The sequence below is a fragment of the Mobula hypostoma genome, chromosome 16 (assembly GCF_963921235.1).
Source record: "Mobula hypostoma chromosome 16, sMobHyp1.1, whole genome shotgun sequence".
NCBI lineage: Eukaryota > Metazoa > Chordata > Chondrichthyes > Myliobatiformes > Myliobatidae > Mobula > Mobula hypostoma.
Genome location: NC_086112.1, coordinates 67166892 through 67179479, shown reverse-complemented (window position 1 = coordinate 67179479; position 12588 = coordinate 67166892). Strand labels below are relative to the sequence as shown.

Genomic DNA, 12588 nt, shown 5'->3' with positions numbered 1-12588 from the left:
TCAATTCTCCCCTTATTCTTCTATGCTCCAGGGAATAAAGTTCTAACCTACACAACTTTTCCCCATAACTCAGCTTCTCAAGTCCTGGCAACATCCTTGTAAATTTTCTGTGAACTCATTCAATCTTATTGACATCTTTCCTTTAGGTAGGTGACCAAAACTGGACACATTACTCCAAATTAGGCCTCACAAATGTCTCGTAGAACTTTAACATAACATCCCATCCCCTGTACTCAATACCTTTATTTATGAAGGCCAATGTTCCAAAAGCTTTCTTTACAATTATGTTTCATTACAACGCGTGTTACCGCTTTCAATGAATTATGGATCTGTAGTCCCAGATCCTTCTGTTCTACTGCACTCCTCAGTGCCCGACTGTTTCTCCATAGAGAATGCATGTATACTATATTATACAACCACTACATACAGATATCCAAATTTAAGCCTAAAGATTTAATCGCGATTTCCTCCTCTTGTTGGATAACATCTTTCCTGACAAAGGGGGATCACTCTGCTCGGCAGGTGGGACTTGTTGCTGTGAAACAATCTCAGGTTCTGGGGCCTTCTCTGTGGTAGTTTAGGAGTTGACTCTGAGAGTTTAGGAAGTGGTTCTGACAGCTCTGAACATCTTGATTTTTCCTTTTCCTTCTTCTGGCTTGTGCATCTTGATTTTGGGAAGGTGCATTTAGTTCACTAGAGAACTTCACTGGGTGGAGCTTTGAAGGTTAATGGCGCCTAATGGCAACTCATTTGCTTGCATCTTTGGAAACAGCTCTATTACCATCTTTAATATCTCTATTTATCCCTTTCAGGGTTCTTTTGAAGACCCTGAACTGGAGTTACATGCTGACTACGGTTCTTTGCAGGAATGAGACCCGCTCTCAGGGTTTCACAACTGGCCATTGTTTGGCATGCCAAGGGCTCGGCCTAAGAGTTCGGCTCACCTTTGGAGGCCTAGGATCTTGGGGCTCTGGAGACGAGTGGATTGAAGTCAGTGTCATGGCAGGAGATCCGTGTGTCATTGGGGGAGTCGGAAGATTTATGGCTGTGTGCCCAGACCCAAGATCTTTGGGCACAGAGCTTGAAAAAACTGATGGAATGGACTTTTAGCATTGTAACCAGTGAGTTGTTTGCTATGTCTCACCTCTCGCTGTGAAACAGAGACACCTCTTTCTCCTTTATTAGGGAGAGAGAGAGACTGTGGTATGTCGAATATCGTGTGAAACGCGAAATCTTTGGAGTACTGCAAGTCTGTGTCTTTATTGTTGCTTTGTTCACGCTTGAGTGCTCGATGGTGGGTGCTGATGCTTTTTTTGCTGTTGGGGAGGGGGGATTGTTGCTCGCTGCTGCTTACGCATGGGGGGGGAGCTGGGGAGGACTTTGGGGTTCTAACATTTAACTGTTGTTCATTCTTTGCATTGGGCACGTGGCCAAGTGGTTAAGGCGTTCGTCTAGTGATTTGAAGATCACTAGTTCGAGCCTCAGCTGTGGCAGCGTGCTTGTGCCCTTGAGCAAGGCACTTAATCACACATTGCTCTGTCTGTGCAAGGAGTAGCGCCCCACACAGACTTCCAACCTGCACCTTGTAAGGCATGAAAATGCCCGACGCAGGCCTCTCATGGTCTGAGTCGACGTTCCCTCTCTCCCCTCCCTCCCTCCCCTCCCCATTCTTTGGGGCAATCCTCCGTTTTTGTGGATGGCTGTGAAGAATAAACATTTCAGGATGTATATTGTATACATTTCTCTGACATTAAATGTACCTTTGAAACCTTTGAATTTTCTTATTATTCCTTCCACTGCTTCCTTTATGAACTGATCTCTCCTCTTGCTTTCCTCGTCCACATCATCATCTGATGAATCCTGTTTCCGTATCTCCATTGACTCTTTTCTTTTTGGGCTTCCATTCAACCAGCTGGGCTTTGGTCGTTGCATCTACTTTTACAAGCAGCATTCTGTCTCTCACTTGAAGTTCATGCAATAACCTTAATGCACACAGAGTAGATTCTAGCTCCTTATACTCACAAAAGCCAAATGTCTGCAACTTTCTTGAAGCTCTTTGAATTATTTTACAGCTTGAAACCAAGCCATATTTCACAAATAACTGCCCGAGTAACATATGAGAAGCTCCCTCAGATTTGTTGCCTACAAAAACTGTTGTAGTCGGACCACTGCTCTCGTCACCTTCGGGCTTCCTCTGAGCAGCATGGTCTTTCATGGTCCAATATGCTTTCCAACCAGAGGCACAGAGGTTGACTCCAACATCTGTTTGACTTCTGTTGGGGAACTGTTCATAGTGGACAGCATGGAGACAGTTGTGGCTTCGTCCATTCTTATTTCACGTTCAGTAGCTTCATTGCAGGGGATGTGCCACGCAAATAGTAGAAGGGTCGGCAATTTAGTTGTAGTTGTCTAAGCCAATCATGTCTCCACAATGCTGGTCGTCCAGTTTTTAACCACATACAAGATCAATGTGGCTTGTTAGTTGTTGTATTTCACTGTTACGAGTATCATTCCCACAGGAGTTATCTTTTCTCCAGTATGTTGGATATCTGCTGGCTTCACTTTGGTATCTTCGAAATGCTGTTCAAACTCATTTTGTGGAATGACTGAAACAGCTAAACCAGTGTCTAATTCCATTTGAATTAAATTGTTGGTCACCTCTGGAATGAGCCATATTGCTCATCTATTGTTAGTTTTCACATTGTAAATCTCAAGGTGAGCCACTCCTGTGTCAGTCTCATCATTATCAGATTTTTCATCACCAGCATGCAGATTAGTGCTCTTTGTGAATCTGTAACATGACATTTTATCCTTTTCTCTTCCCTATGCAGTCCATGTATTTTGGTCTGTCCAACATGCTCTTTGCAGGTATCCTACTTTAGATTAGATTATGCAGACACGCAGTCCTCTTTTATTGTCATTTAGTAATGCATGCATTAAGAAATGATACAATATTTCCTCTGGTGTGATATCACAAAACACAGGACAGACCAAGACTGAAAAAACTAACAAAACCACATAATTATAACATATAGTTACAACAGTGCAACAATACCATAACTTGATGAAGAACAGTCCATGGCACAGTAAAAAGTTCAAAGTCTCTCAAATGTCCCACATCTCGCGCAGACGAGAGAAGGAAGAAAACTCTCCCTGCCATGCCCAACCACAGTCTGACTCTGAGTTGTCCGAGAACTTCGAGCCTCCGATCAGCTCTCTGACACCGAGTACCGAGCACCATCTCTATCCGAATGATTTGACCTCAATCTCGGTCACCAGCAGCAGGCAAAGCCGGGGATTTTGGGGCCTCCCCTCGGAAGATTCTCAATCGCCCAGTAACAGTGGCTACGAACCTGCATTTCAGAAATTTCTCCAGATGTTCCTCTGTGCTTTCATGTCTGACTCCATCAAATCAGAATTGTCCACGGCCCCTATTTAACGGATATGATATCATTTTCACCGGAGGGCTGCGTGCATGCGGCACGCTGCTATCTGCTCCTCCCTCTTTGTTGCATCTTACGCAAGTTTTGCCTTCAAATCTGCAGTTTTTTTTTGATATATGTGAGCCCCTGCTACAACGGTAACACAATTTGTTTGGCCAGACTGGTGCTCTGTTTAGATGCTGCGATATTATTTACATTTGTTTTCATCCCTGCCTGCACTCAATTGCATCTCTGTATGTGGTTTCCATTGAAACAGTGATTTCTACTGCTTTTTTGAATGTAAGTTGTGCTTCAGTTGGGAGCCATTTTTGAATGCTTTCTGTTATGGTTCCACAAACTAAATGATCTCTCAGTGCATCATTAAGCCCACCATTAAACTGACAATGCTCAGACAATCTCTTCAGTTCAGCCACATACATTAAAATGGACTCTGTTATGAAACCTAAAGAATTCTGCAATCAACAATGGCTTTGGTTCTAAATGTTTCTGCATTACTTTTACAATATCAGTAAAGCTTATTTCAGATGGTTTGGTGAAACTTTGAAGCAAACCACATGCCTTTAAACCCAATGCACTCAGAAAAATTGGTACTTGTTCCCTACTGGCTATTTCATTTGCTTCAAATTATTGCTGAATTTGCTCAGTATACATATTCCAATTATCTTTTGTGTAATCTCTCATGTCAATCTTTTTGATAGAGCTGGCCAATTCTGCTTTTTTATTATGATTATTATTACCTGGTATTTGCTCTTTATGAACCTGTCAATTCTTCTGTGTTCAGAGTTCATTTTTTAAACTTGATTGTGCCTTCCCTTCTGAAGAACATGTGCTTGGCTGCTTTATTTTTAAACTCGACCACCTCCCCACGTACTGGGCTGTGTTGTTTTTACTGGCTGTTGCTCTTGCTGTGTTTTTTTTACTTCAAATGTATCACTGCGCTTCAACAGGTCGATAGCTGACTTGGATTCATTTTAAAAATACTTTGTCATCACTGTCATGTTTTGTAACTTCAAAATATTAAACTAATTCGAAGGAAGACACAGGTGTCTGAAGTGTGAGTCTAACTTCGGGTTTGCTTTAACTGATTCGTGTACATATCACGTGGTAGTGTGATGACTTGTGCAATTCACAATTTATTTATACACATAACCCATAATGAATTATTTAAATGAACAAGAATGCTTAATCAAACTATATATACAAAGAAGGCTTAGCAGCACCTCTATTTTCTTAGAGGTTTGCACAGTTTTGGCATGTCATCTAAAACTTTGACAAACTTCTATAGTGCACAGTGCAGAGTATCCTGACTGGTTTCACCACAGCCTGTTATAGAAATACCAATGTTCAGAATGGTAAAGCCTACAAGAAATACTGGATACAGCCCAGTCAGGCACAGGAAAAACTCTCCCCCTATTGAGCTCGTCTACAAGGAGAGCTGCCACAGAAAGGCAGCATCCATCATCAGGGATCCCCTCTATCCAGGCTATGCTTTCTTCTTGTTACTGCCATTGGGAAGGAGGGACAAGAGCCTTAAGCCCCACGCCACCAGGTTTAGGTATAGTTATTATATTTCAACCACTGGGCTCCTGAACCAGTGTGCATAACTTCATTCACCTCCACACTGAACTGATTCCACAACCTGTGGACTCACTTTCAAAGACTCTAGAACTCAAGTTCTCAGTACTGTTTGCTTATTTACTTATTTGTTTGTATGTTTGTTTTTTTGCATTTGCACAATTTGTCTTCTTTTGTACATTGATCATTTTCAGTCTGCGTGTCGATATTAAATTGATTCTGCTGTATTTTTTGTTTACTGTGAATGCCTGTGAGAAAAATGAATCTCAGGCTTGTATAAGGTGACATACACGTACTTTGATAATAAATTTACCTTGCACTTTGATTCTGTCTCATGCTTCTTCAAGCAGGTGGGCTGCATTGAGGGGCAGGGTGTGGGTGTGGGGGCCAAGCCATATTTGGAACAGTAGCTCTATTTTACCAAACTTTTTTCACATCAGTGGCGGGGGTGGGGGGATTGGTTAGCTGGATCATGGAATGAACAATTTTTAGGCCAGTTTAATTTATTCTTAGCAATCTGAAAATGGATTTCAAAAAGAACATTCATTAAAAGGATGGGCTGCTAATGTAACTCACCATATTTTTATGTCGGCTTTTCCAACTGTATGTTGCAGTACAGTGGCACTTCAGATTGCCAAATGGTTCTGGTGGCCACGTTTCTCTCCACAATTCAGCCACACTGTCCCACTAAGAAAACTCCCGTCAATGATTGACAATGAGATACTTATATCACTCTTTCTAAAACATTAAACTTAAGTAATATTATTGCTTTTTCAGGAAGGATTGGGGAATTGAGAATTTTGTCTCACCAACTATACTTCACAACATGAAGGAAAAGGATGTTCGAAAGGCAATTAATTATCACTTGAAGAACAACCAAAGCTTGATCCCACCAGGACAAAAGGTAATTCCGTATAAGTCTGAGGTAGAAATCAGCCATGGCTCTCACTCTGAGTCAGAAGGATAAGATCCCACTTGAGAGATCTGAGCTAAATCCAGGCTAACATTCCAATGCAGTACTGAAAAAAAATAGCAAACACTTTGAAATACAAACAAGGTGTGCAGTGGGAATATACTTGTAAATAGCTCATGATCGGAGGACAATAGATATTATATCCACTATGTGGAGAGTAAGTCCCTTGTTGCTAGATTTGGAATAAATACTCTTGTTCAAAATTCCCGTCAGCTGTTACTTCAGTAAAGTAGCAGATCAGAATCTCTCTGGTTTCCGAGGAGCCATTATCAAAGCCAGATTTTACCTACCCTCTCAAGTGGACACAAGGTCCCATAACACGATTTTGGCTGGAACACACTGCCAGGGTTGGAGGTAGAGGCTGATCCATTAGGACCTTTAAGACTCTCTTGGACAGGCACATGGATGAAACAAAAACAGAGGCTTTGGGCTGTGGAGGAGGGAAGGGTTAGATTGATTGTGGCGTAGGTTTATACCTGTAGATCAACACAACATCACGGCTGAAGGGCCTGTACTGTTCTATGTTGTATTTTGCATCTTATCACAGGCATTCTCCTTGGTGTCCTGGCTAATAACTATCGCACAATTTATTTTTCTCCTTTGTCTAATGGAAGAAAGCCAAGTCTTCCCCATTAAGTTTCTATCTCGCCTACTGAGAGCTTTTAAAGTTTTATTTAGCACCTGGTTTGTCAAGAATAAACAGTTTTAGAGTCTGCCCTTTATTTTGGAGTCTTGGATGGAATTTGTAGTTTGTTTAAATACATTGCAGGGGTTGCTTTATTTCAAGTTAAGTTAAGAGCATCATGGAAAACTCTCCATTTGCTGAGTAGCTGCAATAGTACCCAAGAAACTTACTACCATCCGGGACAAACCAGTCCCATCCATTGCCTCCAAAGTCTGAGCCCTCCATTGCCAGTGCAATATGATTGCTGTGTATGCTGTCCCCAGAGTTTACTACAGGATCACAGCGGTTTCTTCAACAGCATCTCCTATTTCTGCGACCGCTGCAGATGAACGTAATAAAGGGAGAAAGGAAATGGGATCATTGTTACCTTCACGCCCCTCACCAATCTCACAACATTGTAACCAGGAATTAAATTGTGTTTCCCTTCATTGTCACTGAGTCTAGCGACTGGAATGCTCAACCTAACAGTATCAGGGAAGTTTGTCAATACCAGGACTGCACTATTTCAATAAAGAAGCTTTAGAAACCAGACAACAAATGGCCTTGTCCACATCGCCTATATCATGAAAATGAAAGCAAGTTGCACACAGATAGCACTTGGGCAATGTAACAAAACATTATAGAAATCCAAGTGAAGTAAAACTGTGTTTGGTCATGTCAATAATAAACCTTTAATGATGATCTAAGATGGTTTAATTGGCAAGTTTGTTCATAGGGCAAAGGGCAAAGTATTTGTCTAGTGAACTATCTCTGCAAATTGTAGACAGGCGGTGGCACCACAGTCTGGATTGTGCAAGAACTTGCCCCACTTCCTTTCACAGAGTTGAACCTGATAAGCACAACCAATTCTTCCGTCTCTGCCGCATCTGCTCTCAGGATGAGGCTTTTCATTCTAGGATGAGGGAGATGTCCTCCTTTTTTAAAGAAAGGGGCTTCCCTTCCTCCACTATCAACTCTGCTCTCAAACGCATCTCCCCCATTTCACGTACATCTGCTCTCACTCCATCCTCCCACCACCCCACTAGGAATTAGGGTTCCCCTGGTCCTCACCTACCACCCCACCAGCCTCCGGGTCCAACATATTATTCTCCGTAACTTCCGCCACCTCCAATGGGATCCACCATTAAGCACATCTTTCCCTCCCCCCCTCTCTCTGCATTCCGCAGGGATCGCTCCCTACATAACTCCCTTGTCCATTCGTCCCCCCCATCCCTCCCCACTGATCTCCCTCCTGGCACTTATCCGTGTAAGCGGAACAAGTGCTACACATGCCCTTACACTTCCTGCCTTACCACCATTCAGGGCCCCAGACAGTCCTTCCAGGTGAGGCATCACTTCACCTGTGAGTCAGCTGGGGTGATATACTGCGTCCGGTGCTCCCGATGTGGCCTTTTATATATTGGCGAGACCCAACGCAGACTGGGAGACCGCTTTGCTGAACATCTACGCTCTGTCCGCCAGAGAAAGCAGGATCTCCCAGTGGCCACACATTTTAATTCCACATCCCATTCCCATTCTGACATGTCTATCCACGGCCTCCTCTACTGTAAAGATGAAGCCACACTCAGGTTGGAGGAACAACACCTTATATTCCGTCTGGGTAGCCTCCAACCTGATGGCATGAACATCGACTTCTCTAACTTCCGCTAATGCCCCACCTCCCCCTCGTACCCCATCTGTTACTTATTTTTATACACACATTCTTTCTCTCACTCTCCTTTTTCTCCCTCTGTCCCTCTGACTATACCTCTTGCCCATCCTCTGGGTCACCCCCCCCCTTGTCTTTCTTCCCGGACCTCCTGTCCCATGATCCTCTCGTATCCCCTTTGCCAATCACCTGTCCAGCTCTTGGCTCCATCCCTCCCCCTCCTGTCTGGATCTCCCCCTCCCCCTCCCACTTTCATATCTCTTACTCACTCTTCCTTCAGTTAGTCCTGACGAAGGGTCTCGGCCTGAAACGTCGACTGTACCTCTTCCTAGAGATGCTGCCTGGCCTGCTGCGTTCACCAGCAACTTTGATGTGTGTTGCTGATAAGCACAAGGTTCTATTTCTCAGAATGCTGCTGAAGTTTTGTTCAATTCTGAGGAGCATCTCAGATCGGTTGTCCCCCCTTCTATTCCCTCATAGTTCCGCGCTTACTTCTGAAGGCTAGTTCCAATATATAACAAAAAACAAGGAAGCATGCTGCTGTTGCTGCCGGATTAAGCTCGGGATAGGCCAGGACAATTACTGGTTTGAACAAACAGGAAAATTGCTTACTTATCTTGATGTGTGATCTTCAGCGAGAAGCCAGGCATAGAGCCAAGGGTGTTCAAGTTTTAGTTTAGTCCAGGCCAGGAATAATTATTGCAAGTGAACAAAAGTATAGGTCACATGCACAGCAAAGAAAATTTATTAAATATATTCCCCCATACTTTAAAGTTATTGAGAAAGAGTGCAATATTAGTGGAACAATGGCCAGAGAGTACATCTGTCTCTATCTTGGATCAGAGGGTTCTTTGCTCAGTGAGGAATGGTATACAATGCCTCAATGAAATACTCCTTCGTTGCTTTTTCAAGAAGCTTCATTAATGTTGAATCTATGTTGCAATCCATGCTGCACTGTCTCAAATGACCCCAAGCTAGGACATTCATGGAAATTGCTTGGAATTTTCTCCTCTCAACTTTTGTCCCCCCCATTCCCTCCATTAATCATATAGAAAGGGAGCATCAGGCAGCCATTCAACACTTTAACTCTGCTCCACCTGTCAAAAGATTATGGCTGGCATTTTCTGGTTCTATCCTTGAATATGTAAAAAAATCGACTGATCCCTGTTTTGAATGCAATCGATTACTTGCCCTCCACAATACCAAGATCTGCCATCTTTTGAGTGAAGAAGTTTACCCAATTTCAGTCCAAAATGGCCTACCCCTCATTTGAGAGTGTGCCACCATGTTCTAGATTCACCAGGCTGTGGAAAAAATGCTTCCTACATCAATCTCAGAATGGTGGCTCGCTCAACCCTTCTCTTCCCCTATCCTACCCTCACAGCCTGCCCATTACCTCCCTCTTGTTCCCCACTTCCTTCCTTAATTCCATGGTCTACTCTCCTGTAAAATTAGATTTCCTTTTCAGATCTTTGCCTCCTGCACATACAACTTCCTAGCTTCTCAAATCATTCCCTTTCATCTCACCTCCTCCACCCACCTGGCTTCCCCCCCTCACCTGGACTCACCCATTTCAGAATCAGCTTTAGTATCATCGGTATACGTTGTGAAATTTGTTGTAATGCGGCAGCAGTACGTTGTAATACATAAACTGTGAATTACAGTAAGTATATATACTAAATAGTTAAATTAATTAAGTAGTGCAAAAAAAAGTGTTGAAGCAGTGCTTATGGTTCAATGTCCATTTAGAAATCGGATGGCCAAGGGGAAAAAGCTGCTCCTAAAATGTTGAGAGTGTGCCTTTCGGCTCCTGTACTTCCTCTCTGATAGTAGCACTGAGAAGGGGGCAGAACCCCCATCACCCAGGCCATACCCCTTCTCTCATTACTGCCCCTTTATTCTGGCGTCTGCCCTCTTCGTTTCTGGTCTCAATGAAAGATCTCAGGCTGAAACGCTGACTGTTCATTTTCCACCACAGATGCTGCCTGACCTGCTGAGTTCCTCCAGCATTTTATGTCTGATGTTCAAGCTCAGAATTTTGTTTATTTGAATGAGGTCACCTCTCAGTCTTTTAGACAATAAAAACTTTCTCAAGCTCTCCTCATACAATAGTCTCACTAACTCAGGAACCAATCTTGTGAATATTTGCTGTTCTCCTTCTGTAACTGTGTATCCTTTCTCGGGCAAGGACACCAAAACTGTACACAGTGTTGTTCGTCCATCGTTGATGTCGATGAGGACCTCGACACCATTATGATGGTGTCGAGACTAGTGTGTGATTTGGATTTAAGTGAGGGAGAGTTGCGCAATGTCAGCCTCACTCTGTCTTCCCAATTCCCATCTGGATCCAATGGCAAGACAGAGTCGAGACGGCTGGAGATGGGACCAGGCGCAGTGGATGACCAGGACGTCTTCTGTGTCTTGTCCTGCTCTACACATTCCATGACGCTTGCAGAGACCGCCTTCTTGACCGTTGGACCTTGCATAGGTCTTGTCCGCTTAATCCGCCGGAGTCTGTCTTCACATGCTGGGATAGACAACTCCCTATCTCACCGAGGGTTTGAGACCCGTCGGCTACCCTCACCTGGTTTAGCCGGCTTGTCGAAGCCGTTGCCCGGGGTGTGGCCGCTGTCGCATGCAAACAGCTACGGGGAGCCACAGGTGAGAGCTGAGTGCCAGGTGGGGACCAAAGGTGGACTAACCGTCCTAAAAAGGATGCGACATGTTCCCCCACCAGAGGTGCTACCCCTCCCTGACACCCCATACACCCCACAATAGACCAGGTTTGTCTCACCAAGATTCTACGTAAATGGATTAGGATGACCAGCAGGGCTGCAGTCTTCCAATGCTGCACTGAGGTTCCAAAACAGATTTAATGATGAATGGAGCTTGAACCCACAATCTTAAAACAGAAGTCTTATTATTGCACTGCAATGGTGGAAATGACTCATAGCAAATAGGCTACTGTCCCATAAAGACCTTTTACCCAGAAAACAGAACTATCAGCCACCTCTCCCGACAGAAAATAGCACCATTTTTGCAGAAAGATGAAATGAGTAAAGAAAGTCTGTATATAGAAAATTAAGATGTATCTCAGTTGCCTATACTAATTACTTTATTAGAATTGGATATTAGTGACAAAGATCAGCATTTACAGGCTACCTGTAATTGTGAATAAACTCTTCTTGGGCTTTCAGCTGGGTACAGGTATCGATGTTTTGAAGACAAACTCTGTCATCTTCATCAGTCATCATTCCCGATGAAGATGCCAGAGTTTGTCATCAACACGTCAGTTATAATTGATACCTGTCCCCAGCTGGTAGCCCGGGAAGAGTTTCTTCGTCATGTATGCCAGGAAAGCATTAGATCCCTTTTCATCTGTAATTGCCTTTTGGTGAGGAGGTGGTGAGTTGTCTTCTAGAACTGTCGCATTCCTTCCGGTGAAGGTACTCCTACAGTGCTGTTGAGTAAAGATTTGCAGGTTTTAGACCCAGGAATGGTAAAGGATTGGATTATTTCCAGATCAGAATTGCTGTGGTATTGTGTTGCCATATATCTGCTGCCCTTGTGCTTCTCGGTGATAGAAGATATGGGTTGGGAGCTGCTCTCTGAATATCCGATGCAAGTAACCACAATGTGTAGATGGTGCATATGGCAGCAACAGTGTGCTTGTGGAAAAGAGGATGAACTTTCAGTGGGGTATCAGCTTATTGGGCTTTGTACTTAATGACATTGAGCTCCTGGAGAGTTATGCGAGCTGCAGTCATGCAGGCAAGCAGGGAATATCACATCATAGTCCTGCCTTTGACAGGTCAGGATCTGCAAGTCATTTAGTTTTTGACCTGCTCTTGTTGCCACAGTAGTTATGTGAAAGGTCCAGTTGTGTTTCTGATCAACAGTGAGCCCAGAGGATGCTGGATGCTGACTGTGAGGAAACCTGTGATGGTGATGCCATTGAATCTCAAGGGCAGGCCGTAAGACTTTCCTCTAGTCATTGCCTGCCAGTTTGATGCCATAAATGTTTCTTGCTCAGGCCTGAGTGTTGTCCAGGTCTTGCTGCATACAGCCATGAATTGATTCATTTTCTGAGTAACAGCAAATTGAACTTCAACTGTGTGCAATTGTCACTTGGACAAATGCGCGTTTAGTTTGTTCAAATTTCACATAATGGTGATGCATTAGCTTGAGAATGTTCTGAACTGTGAATATTGCCCTCCTCAGCGGTAATGGCAATGAGAAGATTGTCTTGCTTATAAAAGCAATG

At 43.6% G+C, this 12588-nt stretch overlaps 1 protein-coding gene across 1 annotated transcript in view; it reads left to right on the top strand.

Moving 5' to 3' along the window:
- The window catches only part of LOC134357497 (FERM and PDZ domain-containing protein 1), a 99920-nt gene that overhangs the window by 51226 nt on the left and 36106 nt on the right, over window positions 1–12588 (top strand). The window contains exon 7 of the mRNA XM_063069122.1: window positions 5796–5922. Within this exon, the coding sequence (XP_062925192.1) occupies window positions 5796–5922 (127 nt within the window). The remainder of the gene's footprint in view (window positions 1–5795; window positions 5923–12588) is intronic.